Genomic DNA, 15,996 nt, shown 5'->3' on the forward strand with positions numbered 1-15,996 from the left:
ACCCGCACTGTTGTTGTTCTGTATCATCGAGGCAGCTGAGTTACATTAGACCAGACAAATTATTGATCCCCTTCATGGTGCAGGAAGGCCGGAAGCCTCTGGGGAATGCACTGTATACGTGAGCTCTTCGTCCTTTCTCTGTCCTCACATCCTTCCTCATCTCATCTTCTTCATCACCTTCTTCACCCTCCACTCTTCTCTCACCTCCTCTCCCACCCCACCCCCTTTTTTCTGTGCATCTCCCCCTTGTCTCCTCTCTCTCCATATATTTCAGCTTGTCTCTATAAGCTTGCGGTCGCCCGGTAAAAGCAAAGGGAATGACTGGGGCTCACGGGATGCAAGGTAGGACTGAAACACGCCTGTGCTGTGTGTAGCCGATGCTGAGAAATTATGTTGCAACATATTTTGCAGTGTCATGATGCAGCAAGATTTTGAGGCAATGCATATAAGCTGATAAGCATGTTCTTCTCTTTATTTTTGCAGAGTTAAAATACTCCAGGGGTGGAGCTACACTTGTGATTTCAATGGATTGTTTGAATTGGCTTTCTGAAAGAAAATGCAGTGATAAAGGATTAAAGAAAAGGTATCATTTGCATTTTTAATTACAATGACTGAAGGTCTGACAGTGAAGGTGGGATGTGTTGTGTCTTTCCTCCCGTTAGTGGTGGGAGTCCACTGTGTGTGTTTGTGGACGGGCTGCTTGGAAATCTTCTCCTGAGCCCCTCCACCTGTTACACAGTGAGGTGTTAATTTACCCGAAACAGGGCAGATTACAAGCTTTACGGCCTGCTGCATATGTGCGTGTGTGTGTGTGTGCGTGCGTGTGTGAGACGATACAGTAGTGTGTGTGTGTGTGTGTGAGTGTGTGTGTGTGTGTGTGTGTGTGTGTGTGTGTGTGTGTGTGTGTGTGTGTGTGTGTGTGTGTGTCTTTTTACATCCTTTACGTCACAGCTGCTGTGAGTCAGCTCCTCTCTTCCTTTCCTGAGTCACTCATCCAGGGGTTGCTTGGTTACTGCAGAGCGGTGAAAGTTTCCTATTGCGTCTTTGTCTCCGCGGATGGATAGGCTCTCATATTTATTCAGGCTCAGGAGTGAGTGGCCAAATAATGTATGTGTTTGTGTGCATGCGGGCATTTGTGTGCACCATTTCATTAAAACGAACAACGGCTGACAAATCAGTTTTAGTGCATCCTGTTATTAACAGAGACTGAAGTGCTGCAGTTGACCACTGAACATAAATGGAAATCAGACATGGACGAGGAATTATTTTTAGAGGAGACATAAGAGGAGGCAAAGCTTGCATATTGTTTTTGGTCAAAATACTCCATCATGATGTTTATTAGCTTCATGTTGTGACAACATATAACTCACAAGTGACAACCTCCATTATCACCATCATCAAACAACTCCAGGCACTAAACAGTCACTGTAAACATGTAAGAGGTAGTCAATGTTGAGCATTATACCTTGAAAACATTTAGTGGCAAAAGACTTCAGAGTCATATTTTCGTGATGTATCATGATAAATAACTACATGGTTTCAGACCCACACGGCCTGTTTGACGACCATTTTTGACGCATGTACTGTATTTCAAACACAAGATAAAATGATAAAAGTCAAATTCTTCTTTAACTTTGTTCAGTTACACTCAAATGTGTAATTTAGCTGTGAGGAGGTGTAGATACTCTGTATCCATAATTCTGTTTTATGTAGTTCCTATTTTGAGTTGTCATCCAGATAATAAAGGGTTGGTGCAGGATTTTTTTAATGATAATATCATATGTGTTTTGATAATGTTTCCTGTATAAAATATCCTGAATAATGTCAGTGCTGGTATAACTTCTAATTTCTTACAGCCATCCTAGTGTTGACTGTCAATTACCAAATCTATTGATGCCATTTCAAACTATCTCTTGTGAAAACGTTGCTGTTATACCACTGCTACAGATGAACAATTCCTTTAGAGGTCACTGTCTCTTATAATAACAAGAAAAGCACTCAGAGAGTGCAATAATCTGCCAAGGTTGTTCATCCCCCCATTTGGCATTGTCAGAAATGTTTTTTTTTTAGACATGCAGCGTTTGTTTATTAGTTATTGATCAGAAATCACGGCAAGATAAAATGTGGCCATTAAATATAGATGTACCCACAAACAAAATGACCTTGCGTTGAGCAGAGATGTGTGTTGTGCGTGTGTACGTTATGTACGGATACTGAATCGTGTTACCTAAATATTTAGCGAGCAGCAGGAATTGATGGGACTCAGAAACATCACCACAATTTAATCGATTGTTCCTTGTGTCATTTCCAACGGATAAGTCCTGATAAGTCCGCACCAGTGGATTTGTAGTTGGATCTCAATCATGTGATCATCAGCAGGCAGCTGACGTAGTGTTCACTTGTTGTCATAGTTACAGTGATGCCGTGGCGCTATCTTGCAGTGATACAGAAATTCTTTAACAAATCCGTGGATCCAGACTATAAGCTGCATCACTGCCAAAATCTAATCAGGTAGTCGGTGTGTCATTTCTGATCTTCCCTGAAAATTTCATCCAAATCCATTAGTCTGTTTTTTAATAATGTTGCCCACAGACAGAATATCACACAGACAGACAAACATATGCTGATTGTTACATAACTTGGCATTCTTTGGTGGAGTAAAAACTACTATGGGTAACCAAACTAGCCAAACTAGTCGGGCTAAATCACCTTTGCCAGCTAGAGTCAGATTGGATGACCAAATTTAAATGTATACTTTGTGTATAGGATTGCTTCTTGAACTTATTTAATAGCGAATGCTGTGTGACTGATTTGAGCCTTAAGTGGAAATACTAATTGCATCAACAGTTTGCATGCTAGTTGGAAGTTGTGGCTCATTTATTAATTGAACAGTTCTAGGAGATTAGCTACAACATCCTGTAAACAGTATAAACATAAGAGAAGGTTGAAAGTTTAGTTGTAGTTTAATATAATTTGCAACTTAATATGAAAGTTTTGGACCATCATTCTTATCAAGAATGCTAATATTGTAGTCACCAAAGGAAATGCTGATATGTAAAGTGAATCAAGAACTGCAACAATGAATCAATTAGCTATCCATTATTAAATTTATGAAAATAATAACTGTTTGAGTAATTTCTTGAGAAAAAAAGTAAAAAAAAAAAATCTCTGATTCCAGTTTTTCATTCAGAATGTTTTCTGGTTGCATTTCTCCCTTGTGACAATAAATTAAATATCTTTGGGTTGACAATTGACAATGTACACAATCATTAGTTACAGTTGTAGTGTAAAACAGCCAACAATCAAGTCCAATTTTGAATCACTTATAATATAGTCATCACTCATGGAGAATTAAAAACTATGCCAGTGCATATTTAAGGCAAGTATAGGATGTCCAAGTAAAACCAATTTGGCTAATAACTTTCCAGTTCAAATCTTATGTTTTGCTTCCAAAAGAAAGTATCCCACCTGATTATCAAATTGAATTGGATTGGATTGGATTTTCTTTTCGGATCTCACCACTGCTGCTCAAATCAATGATATGAAATGGATCTAAAATAGAAAGAACACCCCAGAGAGTCACCACACATTGTAAGTAAATCATTGTGAATCATTCCAACAGGGATGAAGAGCTCCATTTGTGGATATCCTCAGCTCAGATGACACAGGCTGATGAGGAGCGACATCCGGTTACCTGCTTCTGTATCCTGGAACAAAAAGAAAGTTCAACCCTTAAGTCATGGAGGAACACTGATTGCAAATCATCTTCCCTCTGCCTGTCTCCTCAACACTGTTGCCTCCTGAAGAAGCGTATCCACCAGTCGACATTTACTTCCATGCATCCTTTTGTTACAGATTTTCCGAAGGAGGTCGCTTGGACAAAACTTATTTTAAATATGCGGGACATTGTCGGTTTGATCACAAAGTATTTAAACATGGCAACCCAGCAAGATACTGTCACAGTACACCCCAGTAAGAACTGTGTTATGTTCTATGATGACTTTATACCAGCGCAACTTTTTAGTGATCTATACTTCACTCAGAATTGTAGGATTTTCTTAGGTCACACTGGTTCTCATACCAATGATAACAACAATGTGTCAGCTGATTCAAAATACTCCCCAACTTACCGCCACTTTGGTCCCAACACAGACTCGGAGGATCACAGTGAAACGGACATCAGAGACAATGTAATCCTCAGAAGTCTTTTGAAATCCTGTCAATGCTACAATAATTTAGGAGAATCATCAGGAAGACGTAGAAAAATGAAGCTGAGGAAGAGTGTGTCCTTTGATGATGATGTCATGGTCTACTTGTTTGATAAGGTATTGCTCTCCTGTACTTTTGAAAGACAAGCAGTTTTTTCAATGAAGATAACATAAAATAAATCAGAAATACAGTCTAGACATGGTTAATGTGGTAAATGACTATTCTAGCTGGAATATCTACATAGGGATACAGAGGAACATTTCCAGCAACCATCACTCCTGTGTTCTAATGCTACATTGTGTAAGTTAGTGGTGTTGAAATGCTAACTGATGATTGGAAAATCCTTGTGAAGTTATGCTAGCACATGAATAAAAGTGTGAGTTTTCATGGAAAACATGAATTTGCCTGGGTGACCCCAAACTTCTGAATGGTAGTGTATATATATATAAATGATATAAATGCATAATTTTGTAAATTGTCACATATCATGCATCTGCTAACTATCCTTAGGAAAGTCCCACTCTGAAGCTGCACTCTGAGCCCTGCACATCTTTGCCAAGCAGCAATTCCTGCAACCTGCCAGCTGTCACATTGGACAATGGTAATAGTTTTTTTAAGAATCATGTTACTGATTTTGCATGTTTTGTTCTTATAGCTACAAATTACATTAATTGCCTCATTATTACTGATCATTTTTGCACTAGTTGGATCACAATCATGTGATCGTCAGCAGGCAATTGACATAGTGTTCACTTGTTGCCATAGTTACAGTGACGCTGTGCCACTTTCTTGCAATGACACAGAAATCTTTGACAAATCCATGGATCCAGACTATAAGCACTCAAAATGTAATCACTTGGTCCTTGTGTCATTTCTGATCTTCCCTGAAAATTTCATCCAAATCCATCAGTCTGTTTTTGAGTAATTCTGCTAGCAGACACACACAAATGGAAGGACAAACGTACGCCGATCGTCACATAATTCCACTGCGTTCCTTGGTGGAGTAATGAAAATGGAAAAAGTGGTACAAGTCAAACTCAAAACAGTTTTAACCAGATGATGACTTGAACTAGATTATTTATCATATTATCATACATGTATTGATATGAATATTCATGTTTTTAATACCATAGTTGTCATCAGTATAGGTATATTGTGGCATCCCTAATTTATATTGTTGCATTCCACTTACAAGAAGCCTGTTATTCACTATCAATTACCACTCGGCAAACTCTTTTTGCCATTTAACAGTCACTTATTGCCTTATTTTAATAAGTACTACTTTATTTGTTTACTTCACTGCAAATGAGACAAAAATGATTCACCTTTGCCGGTTTTACTTTACCGGGAAAAAAATCCCATGAAAATATACAATAAACTCATAACTATTTAATGTTAATTGATAGCCAATGAAACCAGTTGACCATGCAACCAGCAATCTTCACGTCACTTTGACGTTATCTACTTAAGACAAAAGCCTATGACAATGTAACAAGGTCAAGGCGGAGCTCTACAAGGATGAGCAAACATCAGTGTTTGCAAGTTCTGCTAAAGCCAGACGCTGCAGGCTATTACCAGATCATTATCAGTAATTGTGTGTGTGGTTGGATTTGCCTGCAGGCTTGGAGTGGGAAGATGACTTCTCGGCTTTGGAGAAGAACTGCCATTTTCAGCAATCCATGCCAAAACAGAGCTGGACCCCTCTGGCCAGGACAGAGCGCTGCAGTCTGTCCCAAAAATGCCTGTTCCTCACATATGTCACTGAGTCAGACCTTGAGCTGTGAGATAAAGGGTGAGTGGCACACACAAACACACATATGAGTTGTACGTGGTAATTTTTATGGCACACAGCCTTTCTATCACAACATCTGCCTTCAGCCTAAGGCCGTCTCACTGTCACCATGGCCTAATGTGACATCCACACTTGTTTTTCTTTCAGCCAGCCTTGGTCTAATGGAAAAAATGACTAACCGTCCAGATCTTCACCTCTAACTCATCTCCCCTACCTCCCTCCTCCCTTTTATGATGAGTCAGGGATTTTAATGGCTTTTTTTCTCCATCCCAGCTCCAAATGGATTCAAAGCACTCGTCGTTCATGACATCACAGCCAAGCAGGAGTGTGTGACAGTGCGTGCAGCTTCCGCAGTCGATGACACGGTCTCTGGCTGTGATGTGGTAAAACAGCCTGTTGCATAACAGTGCTAGTACCTTTTCAGCTGCAAGCCACTTTGGAACCTACTTTTTACGCCAGGCTGTGTCCTTGGAGCAGAGCTGGGGAAATAGAAACATAAGTGTTGTCAACTCAAATTTAGAAGAGTGTAATGAACCAACGTCTGTTTTCTGTTAAGTTGCTGTACCAGAAATTACAGGTTATTCTTGGTAATTAGAAACAAAGAGTATAGGTTGTTTATCCAGTTTGTTGTTGCTCAAATATAGCATGCTTGTGGAGGCCCTGTTTGCCTGCTTCATTACTAAAGTGTGTTCAGCTTAGAATTTATCAGCAGCTGTGACAAAATAAACAGTGTAAGCCTTAGGGCCAATGGAGGCAGTAACTGAGCAAACTAAAAGTAAAAGATAATGTTTCCACAGAGCCAGCACCAGCGAGGTTTGGTTGATTAGATACAATGTACCTGAAGAGGAAAGGAAAGCTGGCAGGACCTGTCTTAGTGTTCACAAGGCCACACACACACACACACACACACACACACACACACACACACACACACACACACACACACACACACACACACACACACACACACACACTAACCTAACCTTAAACCATGCCTTCACCCCAAAATGTAATTATTTGTTTTATGGGAACGATTTTTGTCCCAAAAAAGTGGCGAGTCCCCAAGATGTGACTGTTTAAACAGACTTATGTTCCCACAATGCACTTAATACAAGTATACAAATATACGAGTACACTTACACACACACACACTTACACACACACACACACACACACAGACAAGCTGTTCAAGGACATCAAAACTAAAAGCCACAAGTGTTTGCTTTCTAAGACCTGGGAGCGCCACATCTGTACATTATTGTGTTTGTGATTTCCTAACTCCGTGCTAATGCTGCGCATAGCCAAATTACACTCATGTTGTTTGACTCCAGTCTTAAAATACCTCATGGTAATGTCCTGTTTGCAATTTATACTACCATTAAGGTTATTTTTGTGAGTGTCTGTCTTTTTCTGAGTTTTTTTTTTAAAGTTTACAGATTTGTTCTGTTTCCTTACAGCTAACGTGTCCCTGTGCTTTAAACTTTGCAACAGTGTTTATAGTAGAATATCAATTTTTATTTTTTTGTGATACTGTCTGTTTTGGCAGCAATAGAGCAAGGCAAAAATACTGATTCTCAAACACTGTTTTGCCAATTTAAGAACGCACGTAAATGCTTTTATGGTGTTTTATGTATATTTTTGTAAAGCTGTGCTCCTTTCTGCTAGCTTACTTGTTGCGCCTCCCACGACTGTCAGCATGGCTCCTGAACTTAAAGATTTTAGTATGAAAAAGTTTCAAATGAACTTTAGAGAACAGTTTTGGAACATTTATTGTTAATTACAAAAGTCACAGATTTAGAAATACGTGTAAAAATAATGTAGGCGTTTATGAAATAACCACTGCTTACGCTTTAAACAGACATAACCGTGCATTGTTACTGAGGACCAACAGGGGGCGCTCTTCGGGTTGCAAAAAGAAGTCGCATTGTATGGATATCAATGAGAAAATTTCTTACTGGATTTGTTACCTCAGTTAACATTTTCCTATTTAGTTTAGTCAAAATGATAGCTAAAGGAAGACGAATTATTGGCCAGTAGTCTGATCAACTATAAGACATGCTGTGGCACATAATGTAACTAATGAATGCAAGTATATGTTACTGTCAGCTGACACCCTTCTGTTTACTGTCTAACACAGTAGAAAAGCGTAATAATCCCAACTGCCAACAATTGTATTGGGCCACCAGGTCAAATGGGATTACTGCAGATAACACACCCATGTGGAGAAGAGGCGATTACTCAGAAAGGGTAATTGTTCTATTATATCACTTTTTGTTTGGCATATTTGATTAGTTATAGCTGTGTGGGGATGTTCATCAGATTTATCAATCTCTCATTACACAAGTTATACAGAACAAATATTTAATAATGCTCGGTGGTCTGGTAAAAAGTAAATATCGTGGCATAGTTTAAATGAGACCTGCTTCTGCTTCTGTGCTTTCAGGTGTAGCCTGGAGGACTGTATTCAAATGAAGCAGTGGAAAGTGATAAGCCACAATGGAAATTATGTTAACTGTTCAGAACAACTTCACTGCTTACAGTTGGACAAAAAATTCAGATCACATCCTCTGCTTCACAGTGAAGTAAGATGTTCACCTACATTCAACATTAGCTGACGCTGACACTTCAGAGAGTCATAGGTGTCTTGGTGGCCACCCTGAGTAGTCTCCTTACTGAATAGTTGATCAGTTTTCGAAGGTGGCCTGCTCTAGGTAGATTTATGCATGTCACATTCCTTTCATTTCTTAATTGCACTCTATGGGATATAAAGTGACTTGGAAATGTTCTTGTATCCATCCCCTGACTTAATGCTGGCACAGTCACCACACACTGTCGCTAGAAGGTCCCCGGTCCGTGTCCCGGCCTGGGCCTGGGTACTTTCTGTGTGGAGTTTGCGTGTTCTCCTTGTGCATCATGGATTTTTTTCTGGGTTCTCAGACTTCCTCCCACAGTCCAAAAACATGCTCAGGTTAATTGATCATTCAAAATTGCCTGCAGGTGTGAATGCGACTGCGCTTGTTTGTCTGCATATGTAGCCCTGTGATAAACTGGTGACCTGTCCAGGGTGTCCCCTGCCTTCACCCTGTCAGCCACCGTTACCCTACAGAGGATTAAGTGCTGTATAGATAATGCATGGATGGATGAAGCGTTGTGTTGTCTTCATGTTGTAGTTATTTCCAGGAGTACTTCATCTGTAACTGGATCTTCCAGACACAGGTGTCTCTTTACTACCATAATTAGACACATTTATTGCACTCAGGTGATCTTCATTTTGGTAATTGTGTGACTTCTAACACCAACTGGCTGAACCTGTTTGGAATTCAGTGACTCACTTTATAGGAGGTGAATGCTTACGCAATCAGTCATTTTGTTTTTTTAAAATAATGAATGAATGCTATTATTAATGAATTTACTTTGAATAAGCCTGTTTTCACTTTAACATGAAAGAGTCTTTTTTTTCCCTGTAAATTGCTGTCAAAAGCAAATTAAATTCCCTGTTCCAAAGTTGAAAAGCAATTAAAGGGGAAAACGTCCCCAATAGGATGAATACTTTTTATTGACAAAGGCACTAAACAATTTTTTCTTGGACATAGCGACTTTTTGCACAAAAATAAACAAACAAAGCTGCTGTCATCATGCTGCAGCAGGTATTAGGTCGGTGTGGTTGTTGCAGTGCAGGGTGAAGCAGCAGCAGTCTGAGTGCAGAGCTGCAGGCAGAGGTCTGGCTCTCTGATTGGCTGAGCAGCGCTACGTGGACATCAGTCAGCCGCAGGTAGTTCACATGTGACGCTTATCTGCGTGTGTCCGCTGCACGGCGACGCTGCTGCTCTGTCCGCTGATGTTTAATGGACTTTATGGCGCTTTTAATGAGCGGCTGCACGGTGTGGCTTTTTCCGTAAGCACCCAGAAGGAGCAAATTTAAGTTTAACTTCCAAGGTAAGGCTTTTTATTAAATCCACTCCGCTCTGTTTATTTCACTTTCAAATCATGTGTATCGTCTACTGCTGTGAATGAGTTTGACTTTTGCCTGTTCATCTCGATGGAGTGATTAAACTGAGGCTGGAAACTAAAGAGGGTGTGTGATGGAGAGGTTTTACTGTGCGAACTAATCTATGTAAACCAGCTTTATCTTGCAGTTTTTACTACTAGAATATTAGATAATAGGGTTTATAAACATGCCTACTGTTTGTTAATGCACAACTAAAACTAAAAAGCATATAGTAACCACTTAAGTAAGTTAATGTTCTAATAAATTAGTCTTAATGTACTTTTTGAAAACAGCTTATTTACTGTTTAAAGTGGGAACTCTGGGAGCATATTAGCCACTTGTGGCTGCTGAGAGCTGGCTCTGTTTTTGTGAGTGTAACCTTGAAATGGGCATTATCTCAGACCTGTAGGGATAAGAGAGGCGTAGATTACCAGACCAACATCATGGAGTTTTCACACTGCAAGAGGCCGATTAGATACAACAGGATGCGAAGCTGTTTGAATTGGAGAGAGGCTGAGAGGAAAACAGTTTACAATTTAAAAAGCCACTTCAGTTCAGCTTCTTTTCTTTAACATTTCTTTCTTTTCTTCCAGGATTATTGAAGTTGTAAGCTCTAAACTGTCAGAAGGAGTGAAAGAGTTGAGGGGAAGCAGCAGGATGAAGTCCAAAGGGAAGGCTGTGAAAGCATCCAGGAGGACCTGGTCAGACCCGGATCCAGAACTAGAACCGGACACAGAAGCAGAACCGGGCTCCAGTGAGCAGGAGGGCTCGGAGGCCTCGGTCCGCATCGGTGGCTCCTGGAGGGGCTCGCTGAGGAGCGGCGGTGGGAAACGACAAGGAGGAGGAGGAGGCCGTAGGCGCAGACAGTATGGCTCCAGCACCAAAGAACGCAGCATCCGGAGGCTGGAGAGCAACGAGCGGGAACGCCAGCGCATGCACAAACTCAACAACGCCTTCCAAGCGTTGCGCGAGGCCATCCCACACGTGAAGACTGACAAGAAGCTGTCCAAGATCGAGACACTGACGCTGGCTAAGAATTACATCAAAGCTTTGACCACCATCATCCTGGACGTGTCGGGGGCCTGCCTGCCTGCCGATGGGGTCCCTTCAGAGGCCAGCGCCGCCAAGCTGCTCCAGTGCTACCAGCAGCACCTGGAGGAGGAGGGGGAGGAAGGCCTCACCCAGTACCTCACCCACATGCAGAGCTTAGGTCAGCACAGCTAGCAGTAGGATTCTGAGGTGGTTTGGAGACCAGGAGAGCCACCAGTAGGACAGTCTCCAAGGCAGACAGGTGTGAGGATGGACCTAATCACAAACTATATCTGTTTCCCACACTCGCACTGCTCTGGGATCTGTTCAGCGGAGTAGGAACTGGATGCTGTTCCAGATCAGACATGATAAACTTATGCTTGAATAGAGCAAGAGATGCACTGTCTAGAACTTGCTCTTCAGGACCATTCACAAAGACTGCAGACCAGACAGTGAAACGGTTACAAAAAGTGAAAAGACTCTGTTATTGTACTCAGAAAAAGAAGGGCTCATCTTTTGCCGCTTTCTTTTTATTTCTCATGGTTGAAGCCGGGGAAGGAACTTGTTCTCTTTTGTGTTATCTTGTGATCTTCTCGTGTGTTTTCTGTTGAGAAACCTGCTGAGCGTAGCCTCTAGTCATAACTGTCACAGGAAAAAAAAAAAAAAAGACAAGCAACAGGCCTGAATATTGAAGTGACATTGCAAGAGAGTGCGTTTACTCATGATGATCATCTACAACCAATGTGAGAACACAGTTTACTCTCTTCCCAAAGCTCCAAAGCACAGGCGCTGTTTAAAGTTTATGTCATTTGCTTTTTTTGGTGTGTGTCTCGAGGCAGAAAATTTTTAATGAAAAACATCAGGAGAAGCTGTTATCAATAAAAACATTTATTTATTGACACGGAGTGTTTTTTTTGACCATGCACAAATGGAGCCCACACCACTACAGTACATTTTGTGATTCTCATTATTCACAGATAATACACAGATTTCTGTACATGTCCAACATTTACAAATGCCTCAGCAAATTTCGAAAGTATATAAGCAGCCAGTGAAATAAATTAATGCCTGAAATGATCCCAATTCATTAGTATGATGGAAAACTCTACTTCTTTCAATCAATTGCTCTTAGTCAATACATTTTTCTTTCTTTATATAGTACCATCACCATGACCACAGAACTACCTGTATAATACTAATATCTTACAGCTTCATAACAAAAATAGGGTGTTTTTTTATTTAAATTATTTCTTACTGCTCAGTCATTCTACCACCATCAGGAAGTAGGCAGCATGCAAATGCAAACACACTCCTGAGAAAGAGGAAGGTTCAGTTTTAGCATTTCAACCACAAGACTTTTACAAGTAATCCACACTTTTCCCTTATTTACAACGCACCATTGCACATACTCCATAACAACATAATATATATAGATATATATACATGTATTTTTTTAGAAAATAACAATCTTTATAAAACACAAGTTCAGTGTAAGAGAAAAGAAAGAGAACCACCAAAAGTGAATTTAGTTGGTGCAGGTCTTGTTACAGGTACTACATAGTGGCTCCTTGAAGTGAATGGATAAACCTCTATGCTTATTTAAGAAACACAATCAGTTTTTCCCTACAAAAATGTTTGAGTCTCATAAATTTGGTTCATTAGAACAGATTAAAGCTTTCAGCAAGGTGTGTTTTAGGGTGTATGCCAGGTTTGTACAGTACTAATATCTCAGCCTATCACACTCAGACATGGTGGTTTCCTCTTCCCCGTCCAAACTCAGATTCACATAAGTTTCCACCATACAGGCTGGCAAGATAACTGCATGTAGTAAACCTAAAAGCCCTATTTTGTGAAGTAGTCTTAAGTTATACAGCGGTGAGTCAGATAAGCAGCTAAGGAAACATGGATGAAACGTTGTTCTGACCAGTTTTATCCAGCTTTCATTCTGTTGTGCACTGACCTCTTGTCCTGCAGGCTAAGATAGAACATAATTTTATTTCTGTACAATATCATCCCTGGAGCTCGTAGTTCAGCAGCTATTTAACTATGGTTCAAATACACTTATCTTTCTATTATTTAAAAAAAAAAGTTTTATAAAACATCACACCTTGACCTGATGTAGCGTTCTATACACAGAAAACACAAAAATCAGAAACGTCACATTTTAGTAATAAATAAGAAAAAAGTGCATTAAGACCATCAAGTTCAGTGTCAAAGACAAACAACATGAGTGAAGAATTACACAGAAATGCCCGTACCGAAGAGATGAATGCTCAGCAAACTGAAACTAATTCAGGTCAAGAGACTAAAGTTAGAACTCAGACACCAAGGGACAAAATCTGCTCAGCATCTAAGTTATCGGCTCTGATTGTCAAGAAGTGACTATGGTGTTACACTGGCTCGGGTGATGTGAAGGCTAGAATCTGTCCGCTACTTCAGTGTTAAAATTGGTTTTAAATTAAAAAAAAAAAACTACTACAAAGGTAATCTGGGTTCGGATGGCTACGTATAGTACATGTGCACAAATGTCTAGCTTCCTACACCGTTGACCTCCGTGTTCCTGACAGGGACAGGGCTCCGAGTGGACGGGTCTGTTAGAGAGGGGAGACGGAGGCGAGGCGGCTCAACAGAGTTTCCTCTTACTGTGACGTGGTCCCATCCACCCTAAAAGACAATGGGGAAGAAATGAGTTCCAGGCGCTTCTGTTTAGTTAAGTATAGACGTATTTACTGTTCTGCTTGAAGCACTAAACAAACTCATTTAAGCTCCTCTCCTCATTAGACTGAGACACACCTTTTAGTTGTTTTTACCTGCTCTAATTTGCACATGGAGGTTTACGTTTGAATTAGGACTTACAAAGACTGAGTATAGTTTGTCCTGTTAGCTGGGAACATTCAATTTTACTCCATTTATTTCACTATGGGTTGAATAAATATTTCACCTGCAACTAGAAACTAATTAGAAAACAATACTGCATTAAATTTACTGAAATGTACTGTTAGTATGCTGAAAACATGCACAAGCATTTCTGTGGGATACTGTCGTACTCTAAATATCAGCAATGTCAAGTTCCGTAAAGAAAAAGTGCCTTTATTACGTTGTCAAGTAAAAGTCAAAAGGATGGGTGCTACTTAATAATAAATATGCAGATTATTACTGACACCAAATGAAAGCTAAATTTCATAAAACCAACTTCAATTTAGTTTTTCGGAGCCTTACCCCAATGCCATAATCCCACGACTGTCCTTTGGGCTCCATGGGTTGGACTCCGAGTCGATGGCACACTGTCCCACAGCTCAGACTGTGGCTGCCCTGCACCTTGTCTGCTATGATCCACACCTATAACCCCACATCATCATCATCAGCAACACAAATTTAGAAAAAAATATGTTAAATTATTCCTCAAAGCCTGAATATGAGAGGCAAAATCTTTTAACTACCCACAGCGTACCCATGTATGAATGAAAAAGTGTTTGGATTTATTGGTTTTAGCTGGTAGAGCTTAGGGATGTCCCAAGTTAACCCAAGAATCAGCATGAGGGCGAAACAAGACATTTTTTAGGTGTTCAGTATCAGCACAAACTGTTTGCTCTCACATCGGTGTCGTAAAGGGAGAGCACGTTAGCTGTCAAGGCATAATTAATTAGGGACACAAAATAAGCACAGTGAACATTTATCCTGTGCATGCATCGTTATAGTTGTCACTCAACTCTGTAACATCTGGAAATAGTCTCCCTGTCGAACTCAATCCCAGCTTGTTGCAAACATACACACGTGGACAAAATTGTTGGTACCCCTCAGTTAAAGAAGGAAAAACCCACAATTCTCACTGAAATCACTTGAAACTCACAAAAGTAACAATAAATAAAAAATTATTGAAAATTAAATAATCAAAAACAGCCATCACTTTTGAATTGTTGATTAACATAATTATTTAAAAAAACAAACTAATGAAACAGGGCTGGACAAAAATGATGGTACCTCTATAAAAGATTGAAAACTATTTGACCAGAGTGACATGATTAACTCAGGTGTGTCATTTAATTGACATCACAGGTGTTTCCAAACTCATAATCAGTCAGTCTGCCTATTTAAAGGGAGACAAGTAGTCACCCTGCTGTTTGGTGAAAAGGTGTGTACCACACTGAACATGGACAACAGAAAGCGAAGGAGAGAATTGTCCCAGGACATCTGAAAAAAAATTATAGACAAACATCTTAAAGGTAAAGGCTATAAGACCATCTCTAAACAGCTTGAAGTTCCTGTGACAACAGTGGCTCATATTATTCAGAAGTTCAAGACCCACGGGACAGTAGCCAACCTCCCTGGACGTGGCCGCAAGAGGAAAATTGATGACAAATTGAAGAGACGGATCGTTGGAATTGTATCCAAAGAGCCCAGAGCAACCTCCAAAGAAATTAAAGGTGAACTCCAAGGCCAAGGTACATCAGTGTCAGATCGCACCATTCGTCGTTGTTTGAGCCAAAGCGGACTTCATGGGAGACGACCAAGGAGGACACCACTGCTGAAAAAAACTCATAAAAAAGCGAGACTGGAATTTGCAAAAATGCATGTTGACAAGCCACAAAGCTTCTGGGAGAATGTCCTTTGGACAGATGAGACCAAACTGGAGCTTTTTGGTAAGGCACATCAACTCTATGTTCATAGACTCAAAAAGCAAGCATACGAAGAAAAGAACACTGTCCCTACGGTGAAACATGGAGGAGGCTCAGTAATGTTTTGGGGCTGCTTTGCTGCATCTGGCACAGGGTGTCTTGAAAGTGTGCAAGGTAAGATGAAATCTGAAGACTATCAAGGCATTCTGGAGAGAAATGTGCTGCCTAGTGTCAGAAAGCTTGGTCTCAGTCGCAGGTCATGGGTCTTCCAACAGGACAACGATCCAAAACACACAGCCAAAAACACCCAAGAATGGCTGAGAGAAAAGCGTTGGACTATTCTAAAGTGGCCTTCTATGAGC

At 40.3% G+C, this 15,996-nt stretch overlaps 2 protein-coding genes across 8 annotated transcripts in view; one reads left to right on the forward strand and one right to left on the reverse strand.

Annotated features, from left to right (window-relative positions):
• Positions 1-15,996, forward strand: part of bhlha15 (basic helix-loop-helix family, member a15) — a 22,249-nt gene continuing 6,253 nt past the window's right edge. The window contains exons 1-7 of one of the 7 annotated variants that reach the window (XM_051939159.1): positions 1-342; positions 484-583; positions 3,623-3,972; positions 4,153-4,325; positions 4,720-4,810; positions 5,830-6,001; positions 6,149-9,539. In XM_051939159.1, the coding sequence (XP_051795119.1) occupies positions 318-342; positions 484-583; positions 3,623-3,972; positions 4,153-4,325; positions 4,720-4,810; positions 5,830-5,993 (903 nt within the window). In that variant the 5' untranslated portion in view covers positions 1-317 and the 3' untranslated portion in view covers positions 5,994-6,001; positions 6,149-9,539. Of the gene's footprint in view, positions 343-483; positions 584-3,622; positions 4,326-4,719; positions 4,811-5,829; positions 6,002-6,148; positions 11,691-15,996 lie in introns of those variants that run through there. The other 6 variants (XM_051939161.1, XM_022197625.2, XM_051939160.1 and 3 more) reach the window with 6 other exon arrangements.
• tecpr1a (tectonin beta-propeller repeat containing 1a) overlaps positions 11,891-15,996 on the reverse strand; it is a 20,579-nt gene continuing 16,473 nt past the window's right edge. The window contains exons 23-24 of the mRNA XM_022197623.2: positions 14,238-14,357; positions 11,891-13,682 (exon numbers count right to left, since the gene is read on the reverse strand). Coding sequence (XP_022053315.1) covers positions 13,548-13,682; positions 14,238-14,357 — 255 coding nt within the window. The 3' untranslated portion in view covers positions 11,891-13,547. The remainder of the gene's footprint in view (positions 13,683-14,237; positions 14,358-15,996) is intronic.

The sequence above is a fragment of the Acanthochromis polyacanthus genome, chromosome 19 (genome assembly GCF_021347895.1).
Source record: "Acanthochromis polyacanthus isolate Apoly-LR-REF ecotype Palm Island chromosome 19, KAUST_Apoly_ChrSc, whole genome shotgun sequence".
In the NCBI taxonomy this organism is placed as follows: Eukaryota; Metazoa; Chordata; class Actinopteri; family Pomacentridae; genus Acanthochromis; species Acanthochromis polyacanthus.